Genomic DNA, 21,243 nt, shown 5'->3' with positions numbered 1-21,243 from the left:
TTCCACGATGTATTTTTTTACCCTTTTCTATTGTTATTTTTTGTGAACAAAATCATTACTTGTAAATAGTTTAGCGTAAGACTTCAAAGTAAATTATTCTACAAATATATTGGTTTTATTTTATCCTTTTACATCACAGCAGGCGTGGCTCACTCGACGATTTCGTCGCTTTGCTACAGGTAGCTAAAAGTACATCCGTTCGACCCCAATTTTGGAGTTTGCCATAAGCCGCGCGGGCGCTGTCGCCACCTAGCGGCCATATCTGTGCTGATCGTGACAGACGCGTTTTGTTAGAGAGTGAGTCTTCTGTACCTAGTACTATTATTTATTCTGTGATCACAGAATAAACAGGCACCTTCACCTAAGTTGAAACAAATTACATATGACCGTGTAAGGAAACTTAATCCATTCTTATCAGCTTTGCTAAATGGACCTGTCTAGCGACCAGCCCCGGCTTCGCTTCGATTTTTATTCCCAATTTCCAACCATTATGCACAAAACCTTTACAAATTACACATCTAAACCTTCCTCAAGTATCAGTCTATTGAGGTGAAAGCCGCATGAAAATCCGTTCAGTAGTTTTTGAGTTTATCGCGCACATGTAGACAAGACAGACGCGGCGGGGGACTGTTTTATAAGGTGTGTCATTCTTTACCATGTTTATGTCTGTATCTTTAGGTACTTAAATAAAAGTAAACAAATAATTTGTACATTTTCGGGTAGTTTGGTAGTTATATTATAACATTTATTGATTAACCAACCAAATACAAAAAAAACACCTGGATCTGTCACTGAACGACCTGACCTTACTACCCACTATTTGATCATGTAATGTTTTTACCTACCCTCAACTGGCCTAAGTAGCCATTTAAGGGTAGGTTTTGTTTGACTCTTTTTTTAATACCTACCTAAAGATACAGACTATAGGGCAAAGCAGAAATTCTTAACAATCCTGAGTGTTATTCAGGTTCAAAAGCAAAGTAAACAACAAGGAACATGTTTAACGTTTTTATTTCAATAAATTAAGCAGGTTGTTTTATTCAATACACATGTTATCGCCCTCGTACAATTTCGACAGGAATGTGTGCCTAGCCTAACGACCGCCACTGAAAGCTGACACTGGCGTTCAAACACTGAAAATTGTGATGCTATGAAATCTATCTAAGAGCTCATAGTTTTAGCCTTATAGGGTTGGCCGGACGAAGTATTTTATAGATGGCATCAGTTTTACTTGTAAATCCTACGAATAGTGTATCCGCCATCTATAAAAGAATCTTTGCTAGTTGCTAACCCGTGTTCCTTTTATTTAGGATGTAAAATTTAAGCGATCTTGAAATAATAAAACACGCAATGAAATAGTGACTCGTGTTACATTTTCGTGGAATAACCCATATCTAAAAGTTATAAATCTTAGTTGAAATCATGGAGTTTGACAATGTTAGCCATAATAGAAATAAAAGTATGAGTATGAAAATTCCATTGAGAATATCTAAAAAAACTACAAAAACCAGAATCAACTTTCAGTCACCAGTCTTTGGTGCCGAAATGAATTTACGAATTCAGCACTTAAAATTCATCAAATCCGCCATATTTCACATTTACAGATTTCATCCACCGGTAGAACTCTTTAAATAAAATTCCAAATGACTCACGGTTACATATTTGAGACATCAACACTTATTCTAAAGCTATTTATTCACTGAGAAACATTTCTATTTTTTATGTCACACACGCCAATATCATAGGCGCAAGCAAGCCAATATAGATCTTATTTGATAGCATGAAGGTTACATTGATAGCATACGCTATAAGACCATAACATTCGCTGGCCCAATATTACAGGGTTCTATGTTTCACTTTTATCGAACTGAAATTTGAACATTGTCATATAATACCTAGTTACATTAATTCGAATTTCAACTATCTTAAAAATGTAACATAGAACCCTGTAATATTGGGTCAGCGACTCATAAGCGTTTCCAGCATTACACTGCTCCGCATATTCTTAAAATAAATCAATATGAATTCCTTGAAGTTAAATATTTCTCAGTGAATATATGGCTTAAATCAAATTTAATTGACCAATCCTAACAGATGTGACATGCCCCGCGGTCAAATTATTGCACTATATTATCTAGCTTTCTGTCTATATGTAGAATACTATATTGTGCAATAATTTGACCTGGAGGCCATAGGACAATATTATTTTATTTATTTTACACGATGTAGGACATTAAATTAGGGATGTATACATTTTCTTTTTTTATATATCTTTCTTTGACAGAAAAGCACAGATAAGTTTGTGACCAGACTTCTGATAAGATGTGCCTGTCTCATCGCAAACGAAAAAGTGAATAGCAATTGATTATTTTCTATTATTATTAAATATCCTCGCTCTTAAAAAAATGGTTCTAGCTAATCGTCAGCGGTGTGACTGCCTGCCTAAATATTTTTTTTTACATTTTCGTTACAGGCCAAACTAAAGAGGGTTTTACCTAGTATTGAAAAATAGTTGGATTTTTTTTGAAATTAGTACTTTGCTGTGTTTTTCTGTCAAATATGTACCAGCATATTGTTTTATAATAGTTTTAGTTGACAAACACCACATATAAAATATGCAACGATATGAATACAATTCGGTTTTGACCACAGTTTTCCGAGACTTAAAGTAGGTTCACCAGTAAATTATAGCCAAACATTTTGAAATCACACTTAAATCAATTATCTGAGTATATTACTATATTTTAGTGACCAGGAAGTTCTTTGAGATATATTTCAATAGTTCGCTTTGACATTTTCTACTTGTGAGAAGACAAGGTTCAGTTGAAAAGATAATTTAAAGCAATTAGTACATTTCAAAGCAATTAAATCATACAGTTATCAATAGTAGCGGATGAAACGATGCGCCAAAAGTATCTGCCATCCTGGGTGACTTTTAAAATAGAGATAAATCTTTACAGTTCGCGATATTTAAATCTCTTTTATAGGGTAGATATTATTTTGACGTGTCCGATCCGCTTGTTTTGGTGTTGATTTTATCAACTGTCCATGTTCCCGTATCCTGGACACGGGCACCAAATTGTAAAGACATCACAAGAATATTTCACAGGGATCCAACAATCACTTCCCGGTCTATATATCACACTTAAAACAGGTATTTCGATTACATGAAGTCGTCTCACACTTATATGAATTTGGGAACAGTAACATATCCAAACCTTTGGTTTTATAATACATATCAAGGTGTTTTATTGTGAAAAATAATGTGTATATTTAAGTTTTAAACTTGCTCTTATAAACGCAAAACGTACAAAGAAGATAAAAGCATTTTTTGGAAATATATTGTATCTGTCATTTTATTTTTCAAAAAATATCCTTGAACTACCTGCAGTTAGGCAATAAAAAGATAACCAGAAACATAATCATTAGTTTTTACATGTTTTTATCAAATAGTTTTAAAATATGCTACAAAGATGAAATAATTAATTATACTTGCAAATCTGTAACTTGTATAAAGATGACAACGATTATAGGCACATAAGTTTACATACAAAACTGTCATGGACACTAAGAAAAAAAGAACTGAGTATAAATGATGTTTCAAAGTCTAGCTTTCTATAACCGATTTTAATAAAATTGAGTAATACTAAAACCAGTTGGTATAACGATCAATTGATCATGTTTCTGGTTGCATCATAAATATAATCAATAATTATATACAATTATAATTCGACAAACAATTTCTCCGGATCTAAGCAGTACATTTATTTGATTTCATATCCTATTATGCTACTTACATTTATTTAGCACTGACAAAATACGATTTCCCATTGGTAATGTCGGTCGTGTTTTGTATAGAAATATGTATAATATCATTATCGATTCTTGCTTTTTTATAATACAATTTAAGTCTTTATTTTTATCAACATAAGACGTTGATAAACTAGTTTTTATGAATCACTTGAGCAATATTTTTTTGCTAGGGACCTCATACTATTGCCATTGTGACAAGGTACAAAATGGTACTGAAATTCAACTCCTTGTTGCCAAAGTATTAACACTGGGGCAACAAAAGGTTGCATTGCATCTATTATGTGTGACAAGTGTCTAGATGGAACCCTTGGTTTTATAAAATTATACTTCATGTCCCGACAAAATAATCATTAGGGTGTCAGAGAAGAAAATCGGAAAGTTTTCAAAAAAGTTGGAAATGTTATCGGACAATTCTAGAATATATCACAAGTTTCCCTTTTGGGAATAGAAAACATCAGTAGGTGTCATCGTGTCACCACATTTATCAACGCCAAATCAGTAAATGACATTCCACACACATACACATGTTACCGATGTCGAGTCAACGGCCGCTAGCGTCTTCAGAACCTATCCTAATCGGTTTAAATCGATTCAGCGTCGACATGTGGCGATTCCTTTTGAACGATAAAAGTTGTAGTTATGTTTTAACCCTAGATTTTAATTTTCCAATATTGAATAAGTAGTATTTGTATACAAAACGCGACCGATAGCCCGCGGCGCCCCGCTATATAAGTATGTACACTCGACACTGGCACTGACCACATATCGTCCATGCGCGATACAGCCAACGTGCTTACTGGTTACACGGAGTCGTCTGGAACAATATACAACACTTTACTATGTTTTTCTTTTCAATAATACGCAAGCCTTAGTTGCCAACTTATACTAAGTATTATTAGAGTGGCCCACGATAGACCCCAATGGAAAGAGCTGGAGGAGGCTTTTGCCAAGCGGCACACTGAATTAATAGACATACCCTAACTCAGAATAAAAGGGCTTAATAGATAGACTATTAGATTAGCGGCTCAGTCAGAGATAATGCACTATGTAAAGTATACTTACGGAGTTAAAAAAGGGTAAATGGGCCGATTTTTGTTTTTGTTCGATTGACGATTGACAATGATAAAATTTGGTAGGTTTGATATGCTCCTCATTCCGGTCGGAATAAACAAGAAATCCCAATTTTTGGCAAATAAGTGATCTAAATTTCTGTTATGTTACGAAAATTCCATACGTTTTCGTAACTAACTCGGTGGAAGATGTAAGACATACGGTGAAATAGCGCTTATGTTGTACATAATAATTATCCACCGAATTTCATCAAAAATCTGATGAAAATACAAAAAAAAACAATTACTTATAAAACAAAATAAAAATCGCCAGCACCAAATATTAATTTCATCTTAAGTAGGGTTAGCCTTACGTCAAAAACAACAAATATTATGATAACAATGCATTCACAGCTGTGTTCATGTCGAACAGTTGTGACCTATTTAAGACGAGATAAAATGCCACAGGAAACTACTGAAATAACAAACTTGGACTTACCGTGATACCACCATTTCGTTTTCTTAGGATTTTTGCTGCAGGTTTTGACATAAAACGAGTTGTCTGGTGGCCGTTTCTGAAAATAGAAAAAACAAGTTAGCCCTCAAGCAAACCGTAATCTATACGTGAAATCTGATAATGAAATACATAAATAGGCTCAACTACTTTGTTCAAAGTGATTACTTGATTAGGTACCGGCAAGTTTCTAAATATATAAGTGATTTATTTTCGGGTCACATATTATTATGTGAGCTACTTGTCCTACGCTTGCGTATGCCTCGATGCATGTTGATGTGACGAGTTATCTTGATCTATTATTTATGGCGCCTGCCGCTATGTAAAAAATAACAAACCGTTACACCTATATGGGGCCATTGGTAGCTTTCTTTGAAGCAGTTGTTTTGGGTTCGAATCCTGGTAAGGTTTATATCTGTGATGGTCACGAATTTTTTGTGATTTATGGATGTTTCTTTGATCGTTTAAATAATATGTGTTCGTTATATCGAACATAACCTTCTCCTTGCAGGTCGATAGCGTAGAGATGATGGACAGACAGACTGATTGTACGGATAGCGCCGGCGACCAGTCGTCCGTTAAAATGGACATGTTTCGTTGTAACGAACATGTTGTATTACCTTCTCCTTGCAGCTCGATAGCATAGATACGATGGACAGACAGACTGATTGTACGGATAGCGCCGGCGACCAGTCGTCCGTTAAAATGGACATGTTTCGTTATAACGAACATGTTGTATTACCTTCTCCTTGCAGCTCGATAGCATAGATACGATGGACAGACAGACTGATTGTACGGATAGCGCCGGCGACCAGTCGTCCGTTAAAATAGACATGTTTCGTTGTAACGAACATGTTGTATTACCTTCTCCTTGCAGCTCGATAGCATAGATACGATGGACAGACAGACTGATTGTACGGATAGTGCCGGCGACCAGTCGTCCGTTAAAATGGACAGGCAAATGTGCCCGTTGGAGTATACGTGCGGGTGTATGGGGATGTTGTTGCCTATGAATGTGACCTGCAAAAAGATAGAAATATACTAAATAAATTATATTAAATATTCGAAACAAGGTAATCTTTGAGCCTAAAATAGTGTAACATAATTGATATAAAGAAAATGTATCATATGTGACGTTCAACGGTAAAAGGTCCCTTATGGCGGCTGGCGCTTGCGTCGCATAGCACCGCAATAGATTGGAGCGTAAATAATAGCGTAAGCGTCATCCGCCATAAGGTACCTTTACTTTGTGGGACGTCATATATAATCATTCGAGTTCTCTATCATTTTATAACTGCTTGTACCTAATACTACATATCCCTTTCCGACCGGTTCGATATAATCCTGCAAACTACTTTTAAAAAATCCTGTCCGCAAGCAAATCGTCTTTTCGAGCTCAAACCTATTCCGGTCTAAACTGCAGATATTAGACACACGTTTGAGTACTAAATATCGTAGGTCAATGGCATCAGTCGGTCGCAAGACAGTGGTGAAGATGGTGGCGTATTTTGGTGTGAGTAGTGACACACGTAAGTTCATAATTTCGTATAATTTTGGTATCGAAGTTGCTATTTAATACTTCATTATTACAGTAAAAGAGTTAAATGGGTTTATTAAGCACAAATTAGAGCAAAAATATGTTATTTAGGGAAAACTACATGCTCGTAAAAAATAAGTGCACGAATTTGTGGGTTCGGCCGTACTGGCCGTAGCCCGTGAATCAATTGTCATAACTATTTGCAAGTTTGTGAGTATCCGGCTTTTGCGCAAAAACTTAAATCACAATAGATAGCATATGTTTGATCATTTTATAATATATTCCGTTTCTTAGGTTTGTATTTTTTAAGACGTTCATTAGGAGCCAGACAAATTCTTTGAATTTTGTGTTATGGTGATATAGGTATCAAATATTGAAGAATTTAACGACGACCTCATTCCCCTTATTCGCTCTTGGAATGGATTCACTATGAAAGCCAAGAATCAGACGATGTTTTAGCTTCGCTGCGTCAGGTCGTGGTGTATAAAATCCGTCCAGTAGGGTTTAAAGCATGGTGATTATAATTCTGCCGGATTTATGCTTGATTTTGGTACAGCCATATAAAGCAGTTTGGCTGTGATATTATGTCACTGAAGTTAGGTCCAGCTGTTGGTCTATACTCGATCTTTTCTCGAAGTATATGCCAAGGTAGTTAATTTATATCGTCATAGATACTTTACAACTATATTATTTGCTGTAAAACTCAATAATAGCAGATGACACAGCACGGGTAAAGTAATGGTGAATCGAATTCCTGATAGATCGAGTTTGACATTCAAAGACGACAATAATATGTGACGTGGAGAGAGTCGGCTGATGATGACAGAGTAAGTAACGTTCTAGTTAAGTGGAAATACAGTAAATTATGTTCCTCGACTTCAAGTTTTCAGGCACAATCAATATTAGGGTTGTGAAGAGATGAGAGAAAAAGATTCGATCAAATCGTTGATGTAACAGCTCCAGAATTAGTTATAAACTATATTAAATACATGCAAATACTTTCTTTTTACTTGTGAATGAATCAATATTCATTTTATGAAAACTTTTTCATATGATGTAGGTAGTTGAATTGAGATTACTTTATAATTGTTGATTATTGTTTTCAATCATTCTTTAATCGTTTCGGTGTTGATTCTTAAAGAGAACTGTGATGATTATGTAAAGTTAAAGACTTATTATTATACTAGTGTATTATTGTGTAAAATGTTGCGTTTTTTTCATATCATTTTACAAATCCAAATGAATTTGCACGTTCGTGCATTTACAGATAAATCCTGAACGTCACTTTCGTGCATGCGATTTTTTTTATGATGAAGGGTCGTTGGATTGTTTTAATCATTTTTTACGTGTATTTTATAACAAATGAAAACGATTCACATGCATTTTTCATTAGTTTTTGCAAAACATTTTTCCCGGCCATAAAGGGATATAAAAAAAATCTGCCAATCGTCTTGTTTTTCAATAATTCTTCAATGTTATATTTTTTGTATAGATGTAAGGTGATGTAAAAAATTATGTTCAAACTTTTAACAATAATCTCGATACCTACTGCATTTGCCTTTATCAACATTGAAGAGATCTGTTTTGGTCTCGGCGTTGCGTCGAACACAAAGAGGCGAATACATAAGCAAATAATACTAGTAAATACTGGTAGTTTAGTCAATATTTATTTACTCATTCGACGTGCATTTATGATAACAAGTAGTTAAGCAGGCACTAGGTATTCAGTACATAAACGAAGGCTCTTTGTAGGTAAATAACTTTTAAGGGCGTCTTTTATGAGCAAAATTAACCAGCGCGGACGCGTGCGACGGATTTTCCTAAAATGGGACTCGCGTGCGTACAGTCAGCAGCTGAAGTTGCTAAGCGGGTGACGTGTTCGTTTCGTAATTACCTTAGCGCTACTTTATTGTTAAAAGAATATGAGCGTGGCGAGGTAATTTTGAACAGTTCACCCGCTTAGCAACTTCTGCTGCTGACTGTACATGAGTAAACAGTAGCTAGAATAGCACGAGTCCTTCTGAATCACGTTTTAAATAATGCAACTATACTTAGACTGGTAGGGAATGCCTTTTGGCATTAAATCCGCCTTATGTACGATACGTTTTGTTTTGTGCAATAAAGTATAAATAAATAAATAGACAAAAAGCTGGTCTTAAGTTGTCTTGCCCACATTGATTGATCAAGTGATCTATGACTTGTGCATTCAACTAACTTCACACATCCGCAATCATATCTAATTAAAGAGCATGTTACTAAAATAGGCAAAAACTAAACCGGTCTTGTAAATATTATTTATTAGGTACACGCGTAGCTAAGCGACCGCGGCCGTCTAACATTTTCATATTCGCGGATGCTGTCACAATACAATATTACAATTAAATATTATTTGTAAACCTTTACTATTATAAAAATTTAAGTATGCCACAGAAAAAAGTTAAAGGAAATATTTTGAATACGAAAGGAGAGAAAGGCGAAAAAAGAAAGGAAGGCGATAAGCCTGAAGAAGCTAAAGGTCCCATGTTTACTGAAGTGGAGAGGACATTCCTTGAGCTACAATTAGCTGAAGCTAACAGGAAAGTAGCGAGACTCAGGACAACAGTGGAAGAGCTTGAACTAAGGAATGAGGTAATAAAGAAGGACTACGACAAATTAGACGAAGATAGAACTGACATTATCGCGCACTTGAAGAGAGTGCTAAACAATAAAAATGGGGAAATTAACGAGTTAAAAGAACAGGTAAAAACCTTAGAAGAAGCTAGTTTAGTTGAAACAGCTGAACACAAAAAGAATATCGCTGAAGTACAGAAGAATTTCAAGATTATGAAAGAGCAGCTAACTTCAGAATGTAAACTTTTGACTAGTAAACTTAATACGATGGAAGAATTCAGAATCACTAGAGATATTTTGATGGCGAAATTCGAAAAACAGGAACGCCAGCTAAAAGAACAAGAAATGATGTATAAAAGGAAGATATATGAGATTGAAAAGAAATTTGTCATTGGAAAGGATAAATTAAAGAAAGAAATGGAGAATCGCCTTATGCAACTAGCACAAGACTTTCAAGATAACACGGGACTAAAAATTGCGGCCACCACGCACAGGGTTATAAGAGAGAACATTGCTATTAATAACGAGTTGGAAAAAATATTGGCAAGTCAAGCTAAATTAGTTAATCAAAATGAAAAGTATAAAGAAAAAGAGGACGCAGCCAAACTTGCAAAAGAACTGGCGGAGGAAGAGCGCGACTTGGCTATTAAAAAGAGTATCGCACAACTAAAAGTAATCGATCAGCTCACTACAATTACGCAAAATGTTAAGAAAGACAAAGCGCTAATGGCAGTACAAAACGACAATATCGATCAACTAAAAGCAAAAATACAACAGTTGTCAAAACAAAATGAGAACTTAATATTAAAAGTTAGAATATTAGAACAAAACTTGCACGGGAAAATGAATGAACAAAGTAAATCTATTTTGTACGCATCAAAAATTAGCAAAGAAAATAAAAAAATGAAAATGATATTGAGAGAAGCTGTAATAAGCATCCAATCAGCTCTAAGACTCGACGAATGGGCTACCAAAGACGCAGATGGAGGGACCATGGATCGAGAGACATTGTTGTTACGTCTGCTCAAAATTGTATCGCAGTACCGTGATACAATTCGCGCCGAGTCTATAGAGACCTTAGTATCATTCGAGAAAGTCTATGAAAAAGGCGATCTCGGCTTCATACCAAAAACTAAATCACAAAAATCTACATTGTCTATAGCACCCAGCATAATGACATCTGGAGACTCACAAGAATCTTTCAAATGCTCTTCAGAATCATCTTCAATGTCAGATTTGGGCAGTCTCAAGACAATACCAAGCATGCACATAATACCAGTGTCCACTGAGCCTCAACGCCCCGCTAAAGAAAGTTTCCAGTCCTTTGTTACGTCGACTAAATCTGATACGAGTGATAGCAACCAAGCATCAGACGAAGATGACGTGGATGATATGGATAAGCAATTGGAACAGAGCAAACTGGAGGTGCAACAGATGTTCTTAAAAGATTTTCTTGCTCAAAGAAGACCTTCAAAATTATTAGAAATAGAAAGCGTACATGAAGAAACAAAGGAGGTTGTAGAAAGCGGTGAAGGGGAAGCAATGGGTGAAACAGAGAAGGAAGAGACGGAAGATATAGTGAATGGAGAAACTGTGGGTGAAGAAGTTGCAGAGGGCGAGGAAATAAATGTGTCAGATCACGTTGAAGTGACACTTGAAGAACATCAGGAAGAATAGACTTTGCAAGTTTTTATAGTCTTACACAAATTTTGGTATAATTAAAAAAATATAACTGACCTTATTACCCGGAAACAAAAAGGAAGGAAGCCATTGACTGCTAGCAGTCTATGTAAGTATGCATATGGAGTTATGCATAAGGGCTATCAAACTCGCTGCAGACTTTTCTTGGTGTAACTCTACATTCTTTTCTTATTACATGCTATTTAATATTTACTTAGGTAATATAAAACATACTAACAGGCTCTTTATGTTAACAATAAAGAGGTTACTGTCAAATGAATATGCAATAAATACTTTTATGAGCAGTATTTATGTTTTACGATTATTTGGGCCAGCGAATTATCGGTTGAGAAATGCAAGCTTTTATGCCCAAGCTGAAACGGAGACACTTTGCTCGCTCGGTTCAAAATTAGGACTGCCAACTAAGGGCCCCCCCACATCTGGCGTCTTTCGAGCGTCGGCGTCTGTCGGCGTCGGTCCAGCGCTATGGAAAATGACGTCGCTGCGCAGTTGCGTCGATGCTGCGTCGACGTTGCGTCGACGTCGGCCATAGAACTGTAGACGCCGACGCTCGAAAGACGCCAGATGTGGGGGGGCTCTAAATACAGGGTAACCTAACCCTCAGGACTGGGGTGGTCCTTGATTCTCGAACTTCCTTATTTAAGCGAGACAAATCTTTAATATGTTTTTATAACATTTAGAAAACTTACTTAAAAAAAAAGAAAATTGTTTTTTTTAAGTAAGTTATAGTGATTCCTAGAGCACATTGAAATTTTACTATAGTTCGTTTTTTTTAGCATTAGAAAGAACTCCACAGAAGCAAGCGTGCAGTTTTTATCAGGCTCTTTAATTGTTAATAATTATTGAATTATCTAATGTAGCATGGTCAATACATATAATTTACTTCAAATTATTACCGCTAAAAGTGCCGGATTTGGAACCACAAGCTTACTTCTGCGAAGTTCTTTCTAATGCTAAAAAAAACGAACTATAATTATAAACATATTTATGTACTCATAGTTTTCAGGTTCCTACCAAATTGTTTAAGCATGCGATGGGAAACCTTTTCCCGAGTTTTCTAGTTGTTCCAGGTCTTAGATAATGATGTAACAAATACGGAACAACAATTTCAGCCTGATAGACCTTCGCACGTTTGTATTACTAGTATTGTGTTGCTAATTGTTACACCACGCAACCAACACATCCATGTAAAGCTATATTTACCGGCCAAGCGACACGTAATATGTTATGTAACTCATTATACTGCATTATGTGATGCAAATACGGCTTCGAGTTTGGGCTAAGAAGCTAAATTACTTCAACAAATTTTAATATACATTATTACCCTTTTTGTTTCCAAAACCAGCATCAACTACGTATTTCAAAGTCAAAGGATTTATTTGAATAAAATATAACGTAACGTAAACTTAAAGTATTTAAATGTAACGAAAATTTGTAAGCCGCAATTTTTACGCAAATATCCTTACTTAAATAGGCTTATGACTTAAATAGGCAAATCCGTAGGAGCTACGCCATAGACGCCACCCAGATGTTAACTTATACCCCCCCTATTTTCGCGTAATTAATAACGTATCCACAAGCCATGTCCAGATCTTATTGAGTATGTTGCCTGAGTTACTTCAGTCAGCTTAAGGCGTTGCCTGAATTACTTCAGGCGTTGCCTGATTAGCCTAAAGAAAGATCACCTTCACAAAAACCCATTTTATTGAAGTGATAATGCAAAACCAAACAGGTAAATCCGCATACTTATCACGTGTACACGTTCAATGTCAAGGTAAGTATTGAATTCGCGTTATAAACCTTTATTATAGGCTATAAAAAAACTTGTAGTAGGTATTCACATTCACACAAAATAGGTGTTCGGTTGATACAAACTTATTAGTACGATTTAGCTCACTTCGCTTCTACCAATATACATTTTTCTCCTTCTACCAACTTCTACAATTGAGGGGGGATTTAAATCTTCTCGTGGCAGAGGTGTAGGGAGCCGGTATAGCTTTATTTGACGTTCATAAGCGCATTGTAATATGCCTATTTGAATAAACTATTTTTTATTTATATAATTTTTCTAGTTTTTTTACAGAAACGCGGTTAATATTAGGTGCATCAAAAGTACCTACAGCCTACATAGCCGTCTGAAAGTATATTTTAGGGAATGAGATGTTTAGAAATGTATGTAAATTGTATCTGACTAATCATACATGTTTCTGGACACAATAACGTCAGTTGGAAACAAATTTCGACATCCGAACTGCAAAAGTATTAATTTGTACCGAAAAGAAAGGGTGAACTCATTTTTTTGACCGGTAATCTATGGTGTTAGTGATTTGAGGCTTGTAAATTACAACATTACGTATCAATAATGCCTACTATAGACCGACCGCTTAAAAGGCTTGCTACACGGTCGCCGACAAGCCTTCTAACCGTCTGACCTTGGTCTGTCCTTGGTCAGTTTTGGTCAAATTTTGTTGGTAACAACTGTCTACACGGTCCGGGACCGGCCAAGGCCACGCGGTCTGGGGGCTTGTCGGCGACCGTGTAGCAAGCCTTTAACCGAGCCCTCGCCTGCGCGGTACCGGGTGGCGGGGTAGGACGACTAAAGGTGGCGGGAAAAGTGCGGGCGGCAGGCGTATGGCGCCCGCACCTTCCCCGCCGCCCTATATATTTATAATATGTATTATAAATGCGAAAATAACTCTGTCGCTGAACCGATTTAGATTAAATTTGGTACCATAATCCTCTCCCATCTTTTCTAGGTGACCTAGCCAGCGGACGCTTAGTTTAAATACGTTGGTAAATATTATGGTACTGATAACGGTTTACTATTAACCCAGCTCGGTAATCTTATCATCATCGCGAGGTAATAGCGAATTTACTCTTGTATTTTACAAGCTCACCTAAATGTTTCTACAACAAGCGATATCATTATCACAAAGATAAGTTTATGAATTTTATTATTTTGTATTTTTTTAGTGTTCCGTACAAAACTTTGTTTACGGAACACTTATGGGATCACTTCAGTCTTGTTTTGATACTAACTGGTAACGGAAATATGAAATATATTCTGTTTATTTTTTAAGTTTCATGAACACTGGTCAGCAGACAGATAAGATATAAAAAGATAAGATCAAAGATAGCCTTAAAAAGGCCATATTATGCAATATTACTTGCCAAAATTTTCAACCGGTAAGTAAAACATTAAAAACCGGACAAGTGCGAGTCGGACTCGCCCACCGATAGTTCCGTACTTATTAGTATTTGTTGTCATAGCAGCAACAGAACTAACTACATTATCTGTGAAAATTTCAACTGTCTAGCTATCACGGTTAATGAGATATCATCCTGGTGACAGACAGACAGTGGAGTCTTAGTAATAGTCTTGGAACTGACCTCTGGGGAGTCGAAGGGGTACTTGTTGGTGAATTTGAACTGGAGGACGAACTTCTCGCCCTCGTACAGGGTGCCGGGGACGCCTTCCATGTGTACTGTCCACCTGTCAACAACATACGGACCTTAAATAAATAACATTCGACAAACACCGGCCAAATGCGAGTCGGACCTACGCAATTACCATTACGTAAAAAACGTCAAAAAATCACGTTTGTTGTATGGAAGCCCTACTTAAATATCCCGTTTTTATCCATTGGGTACAGAACCCTATAAAAGAACAGATGATTTCCCAAAGAGCCCAGCATCATCGGATCGGTCAGATCCTGCCCAGGCCCCTGTTTCACCAACGTGACAGGTGCGACGAATTGTAAAATCACTGTTGCTGACGTCACAGGCATCCATGAACTACGGTTACCGCTTACCATCGGGAGGGCCGTATTCCTGTTTGCCACTATCATTGTATTATTAAAAAAAAACTTTATGATATCGGAAAAAAACAGATATTTCTCTTGCTAAGTTTATGACAATTATCACAAGAAACACTACAATTGTCACGAAATTCCGACATATAACTCATTACCTGTCAAGAATTACCTACAATTCTTCTAAATCTTTGACAATTGTCAGAAACTTCGCAGGAGAAATATCTGTTTTTTTCCGATATAATAAAGTTTTTTTAAATAATACAATGATGGTGGCAAACAGGAATACGGCCCGCCCGATGGTAAGTGGTAATCGTAGCCCATGGATGCCTGTGACGTCAGCAATAGTGATTTTACAATTCGTCGCACCTGTCACCGATGTTAAATTGGGGCCTGGTGATGGATCATTTCAAAGAAGGCCGTCGTCGAGAAATCAGGGAACATAAAATAACGAAGATCGCGAAGATTTGATGTCGGTAAAAATGAGAGATTTAAATCGATGAATGATATATCGTTAGTACAGTCGCCATCAGATATATCGGAACGGCCGAGGTGCTCAAAATATCGGAACACGCACTTAATTTTTTTTTAATTAAATAGATGGAAGTGGCATAACTAATGTCTTCGCACTAAGGTTTTTCATCAGGAAATTTCATCCCAAAAAGCCGCACCCATACAATCAAACTATCTTAAATGTGCATTCAAACTAGTACAGTTAGCAGCAGAAGTTGCTAAGCGGCGATGTGTTCAAAATGATCTTGACGCGACTTTATTGTTATGAGAATAAGAGCGTGTCAAGGTAATTTTGAACACCTCGTCCGCTTAGCAACTTCTGTTGCTGACTGTACCAGACACAAATACTTATATGTATGAACCGGGAGTGTCTGAGGTTTTGTGAGATGATGGATGATAGGCTTTCCAGCACTTGCATTTGAGTTTTAATGTTTAAGTACATGTATTTTACTTTATATATAATTATTGTATTTGTAATACGTAATTAGTTTAATTATGCGGTGTATTGGCATACGCGGTGATGCCATCATCATCATCATCATATCAGCCCTTTATCGCCCACTGCTGAGCATAGGCCTCTCTTCTAGTACGCCACTTGTCCCGGTCCTGAGCTAATCTCATGCAGCAGTGACCCGCAATTTTCCGGATGTCGTCCACCCAACGAGCCAACGGACGCCAGGCGCTTCTTTCATTTGAAAGCGGCCACCATTCTGTTAACATTTTAGTCCACCTGCCATCACTCTGCCTAGCAACATGTCCTGCCCAATTCCATTTTAGTTTGGTAACGCTACGTCTTACGTAGGCGAACAACGCGCGAACGCGGCGCGGCGCGGCGCGGCGAAATCAATCCTTTGATGCCCATAGAAGTGTCCTACGTAAGCGATCTCGTTGCGAACGCGGTGCGGCGCGATTTGCACGCGAATGTCAGGCGCCGCGTTCGCGCGTTGTTCGCCTACGTAAGACGTAGCGTAATGACGAAACCCACGGTGATGCCGTGTGTGATTTAAATAATAATAAAAAAATGATTGTATGACGGCGGCTACGTTCGGTTCGGGTGACTTAACAGTATTTACGATGGTAACAATTATTTTGCAATCCATTGTAATGCATAAATAAATAAACGTATCATTCGCTGACATAATCAGGATTGCATCAAAGAATTATATTCATAGATTATAGACGGTATATTTGACGTAATCTACGAAAAGGAACCTTATTGTCGATGGCGCTTACGCCATTATTATCGATACTCCGATAAGTCCGATATAAATACAATGCCGCGCGACGCTGTGCGGCGTAAGCGCCATCGACAATAAGGTCCCTTTTAATACATAATACCCCAATATTTGCACGCACGGTTATAGTTATTTTACATATCTTGAATTCAGTCACAGACCGCGTCGCGTTTACAATACAATAGTCATAATTTGCATCTGTTTAAACAAGGAACAGTCGCCGTCATTGCTTGCCCGCTCAGATATATCTGAGCGGCCAAGGTACTCACAAATATCTGAACCCGCCTCTATTGTCAAGGCGTTACAGTGCGTGTTCAGATCAGTTATTTTTGGCCGCTCCTGATGGCGCCTGTATTATCAAATATATGTTCAGTTCAATTCGATGCAAAGTTAGCTTAGACACATAGTATCGTAGGGAGTTTCCCCTCGTGGAGGAAAAACCGACAGATGCCGAATTTTAAAAAGGCACACAATTTTTGCGCATCGTCTCCACACTTGTGGATCACGTCTTCGCGCAAGTTTAGCACTGTAGGCCTGAAACGTTATGGCTCCTCTACACGATGGGCCAACGCCGGCCACTCCAAGGGACGCATTTATGCGTTAGAGGGAGCAAGTGATATTGCTATCTCATTCTACCGCATGGCTGCGTCCCTTGGAGTGGCCGGCGTTGGCCCATCGTGTAGAGGAGCCATTATAATCGTTACCGCAGAGAAAGACGAATAAATAGCTCTACCGTAAAGCAAAAGCTATAGTGAGTCCTTGTTCTCGTTGTCATACCTATATGATGCTTAATCATTGTGTAACTTATTATTTGGGTTAGGTATCATACTATAATAAAGTGGGTAATTCCATATCGCATATTCTGGTGATCTCATATGTTTTTCGGCTGATTTAGACGGCTTTATTGCGGTTTTTGATCGGCTAGTTGAATTAGACGTAACCAACAGTCCACAATGTAACTAAAATCGCATGCGAGCTCGCACGCCGTCTAAATCAGCCCTAAACGAGTATTCGCATTCGACTTGTGTAGGTAGGTAAGGTACCTACATTTGCTATCATAGTAATTAATTAATTATGAGCAGACATCGTACATTTTATAGCATTTTTGGTGCAGCGGATTGGTGTTAACGGAATTGGTATAGATAATTCCAACTGAAATGGTACATTAAGGTTAATATTAACGTAACTAACGCTAAGTAATCATTAGGGTTGTTTCACACGTACCACAACCACACGACAACCACAACACGTGGTCGGGCGCATATTTTGTATGTTTAATGAATAGTACAATTCACACGTAACCACTGCTTGACCGCATTTTAACGCTGCGACGTGGTGTGGTTGTGGTACGTGTAAAACAACCCTTAGGCTTGAAATTGTTTATACCAATTCCGTTAACACCACTCCGCAGCAACGAAAATGCTTAGAAATTTACCCATTTTACAAAAAAAGATACCAAAGTAATATCACGGATGAAACCGGATTTCTTACCGAAACGAAGGTTCGGCTTTGCTTTAGTTTCGGCCGAAACTGAACCTTAATTATTGATTTTGTAAAGACTTGCCCCCTTATTCATAAACGTTTACTAAAGTTGACAAGCCGATAATAGTCGTTTGTCCCTATCCATCATACCAATACGTCGGAAAGGGACAAACGATTATTATCGGCTTGTCAACTTTCGTAAAGGTTTATGAATAAGGGGGTAAGACTGAAGACGGTGGTAGATCAATTGATATCTATGTCACACAATAAAATATTACAAGTACCCACTAAAAATAGAGTTTATCAAACAATAATTTATTTGCAAAAAAAGGGTAACGTTTACAGGTCTTAATTGTAAGTAAACCGTAGTTTGTTTCAAATGTTTAACTTAACTTTGCAGACATGCTAAATAATTAAGGCTCCGTCACACAGGCGCGTTATGCGGGCGGCGCGTACGCCGCTTTTACATATAAAAAGCTCACGCCCCACCCGGAAAACGCGCCTGTGTGACGGAACCTTTAGGCCATTTACCAGAGAATTAGTTGGAATACGTAAACAAAATCATTTATGCAGATGAAAGTAGATTCCTTCAAACTGTACCAGAGTGAGCTTAAAACGAACTGTGTGGCTAACGACGGCTACGGCCAGGCCACGCGTTGCGCAACTTGCGACGGCGGCAGCGATAACCACTGGTTGGAGCGAGACACAGCGATCGGACGTTTCTCTCCCACCTATGGTTGTCGCTGCCGCCGTCGCCAGTCGCGTAATGTCGTGGCCGTGCCGTAAGCGCACTACTACTGATGTCATTGAACCAGAATGATTGTATGTGATACAGACAAAATAATGTGAACATTTGCTAAACCAGTGGACAGCAATCCATCCATCACTATTATAGTCGGTCAAACCAATTTGTCAGTCAGTAACAACCAGGAAAACTATACACATCCTTTTCTTTTGGGTGCTAGTACTAGTGTAAGACACAGATAGTATGATTCTCTCTATCTATGATTGAAATGAGACAGTCCTTTGACATACTATATGAAGAAATCTCGTATCTCACCTGCTATCCAAACTCGTAACTCAGTCACTCTGTATACATATAGTTCTGTTTTTTTAACTATAAAGTACTAAAGCATATATTTCTACATAAGAAACAAAATTAGCCTACTATTTCCTATGGGCAGTAGGGTAATTCGTCAATTACTGGCCACTGTTTAATAACTGGCCACCTTATAACTACTAAAAATAAATTCTATTCACCTACAAACAGAATTCATTTTAGTATAAGGTGGCTAGTTATTGAAGGGTGGCCAGTTATTGACACCTTATACTATAAATGTATTCTGTTTAGATAGGTTAATAGAATTCATTTTTAGTACAAAGGGGGCCAGGGGGCAGTTATTAAATAGTAGCCAGTAATTGGCGTAAATAGCCTATAATTGTTGTATACAGAGTGATTGAATTACAACTGTGGATAGCAGTGAGATATAAGATTTCATCATAGGGTAAAGGATGCTGGATTGCTGTCACTGGTTTAGCAAATTGTCACATTATTTTGTCTGAATCATATACTTATTCTGGTTCAATGACAGTAGTTGTCCGCTTATTATGTTATGTTACCATATTTTTCTTTTGGTTGTCATAACAAAAAGATGTATCATATCAGCTAAAAAATTGCAATGTCCTTTACTCCTATAAAAAACAATACTCTTTTTTTTGGCAGTTGTGTAATAAAGTTAAGAGGTTTGTGACACAAACTAATTAGAAATGTAACACAAAAAAAAGTTCTATTAGCTTCAATATTTTCCTTCCCTATCATATTAATTAAGAAAAATACACTGTTGCTTTGATAAAATACACTTAGGCCTTTTTATAGTGATTTAAATAAAATTATAGTGCTTGTAATAACTCTTAGTCAATATCATCATTTATTTCCTTGTATGGGCACATTTAGCCTTCAATCCTATCATTATGTAGCTATTGAGTGACAGATGCTTCCTAAAATAGATAATATTCATGCATATACAATCACTTAACGTCAAATGTACGACACACCCGTGAATAATAAGATATGTGCCAAATACTAATATTTGTCTTTTCTGTACTACTATAACATAACATACTAGCTTGTGCAGCATCTTTTTGCTAAGTTATGCAAATGAAGTTGAGTTTAATTATTAATATCAATATATTCTATATTAGGATGATGTTGTCCTATGCACCAAATTAAAATATCTAATTAGAATAGTTCACTTAACAAGACTTAATAAATTATGGCAAACTTACAGTGTTAGATTTTGGCTGGCCTGATCTCCGTCCACGGTGACTCCCGGTGGAGGCTCCCTCATCAGGGACATTAGTTCTTTTTGTAATCTCCGCTAAAAGAAACATACAAGTTATGTGTAAGTTACGGGGTGTTATGCATAATGTGACGCAGCGAGTACATCACTACATTAAGGAAAAATACATAAGTTACATCTACAAGTGTTTTCGTTAAAGTTTTTGAATAAAACACTAATAATGTTCAGTTATGTGGTCAACACAACAAAAGAAATTTTCATAAAAAATCATCTGAAGAAAACTGTCATAACAGCGTTGCAACAATAAACACAACATATTTTGGCACTGTAAAAATTCTTTGGCACCTGTTCCAGGGGCAGGCGAGAAAACTTTTTGACCTAAAACAAATACGTGATAATGTCGCAGATGGTAATAATTTAATTATTTTTACAAACCTCAGACGGGGACATAGCCGCCATTTGTATTCCAATTTAGACATATGGATGTTACCACAAAAAAAAACTTTTGAACATTCAACATTGTATTTTCTACATGGCAACTACATTAGTGCTGCCCTTTTAACCGATAAACTGTATTTTCTGACAGCCATTTTCGTCTACCAAATTAGGTTTTAACAGTAATGCTTATATTTTTTTCGATAATAACTTCCTTCTAACTTATTGAAGTTGGTTTTTCT

At 37.1% G+C, this 21,243-nt stretch overlaps 2 protein-coding genes across 2 annotated transcripts; one reads left to right on the top strand and one right to left on the bottom strand.

The window, feature by feature from the left end:
- Positions 1–995: 995 nt before the first annotated feature.
- LOC134668767 (ubiquitin-conjugating enzyme E2 W) lies at positions 996–21,059 on the bottom strand. The gene is made up of 6 exons (XM_063526225.1): positions 21,002–21,059; positions 20,553–20,644; positions 14,615–14,717; positions 6,241–6,396; positions 5,362–5,437; positions 996–4,627 (listed from the first exon to the last, which is right to left on the bottom strand). Exons 1-6 carry the CDS (start codon positions 21,023–21,025, stop codon positions 4,614–4,616), a joined length of 465 nt encoding a protein of 154 aa, XP_063382295.1. The 5' UTR covers positions 21,026–21,059; the 3' UTR covers positions 996–4,613.
- Positions 9,287–11,315, top strand: LOC134668715 (cilia- and flagella-associated protein 157). Its single transcript, XM_063526157.1, has one exon. The coding sequence runs from the start codon at positions 9,335–9,337 to the stop codon at positions 11,198–11,200; it is 1,866 nt and encodes a 621-aa protein (XP_063382227.1). The 5' UTR covers positions 9,287–9,334; the 3' UTR covers positions 11,201–11,315.
- Positions 21,060–21,243: the final 184 nt, after the last annotated feature.

Source organism: Cydia fagiglandana, chromosome 11 (assembly GCF_963556715.1).
Source record: "Cydia fagiglandana chromosome 11, ilCydFagi1.1, whole genome shotgun sequence".
In the NCBI taxonomy this organism is placed as follows: Eukaryota; Metazoa; Arthropoda; class Insecta; order Lepidoptera; family Tortricidae; genus Cydia; species Cydia fagiglandana.
Note: the sequence above shows the minus strand (reverse complement) of the source record. Positions and strands in the feature narration are given on the sequence as shown.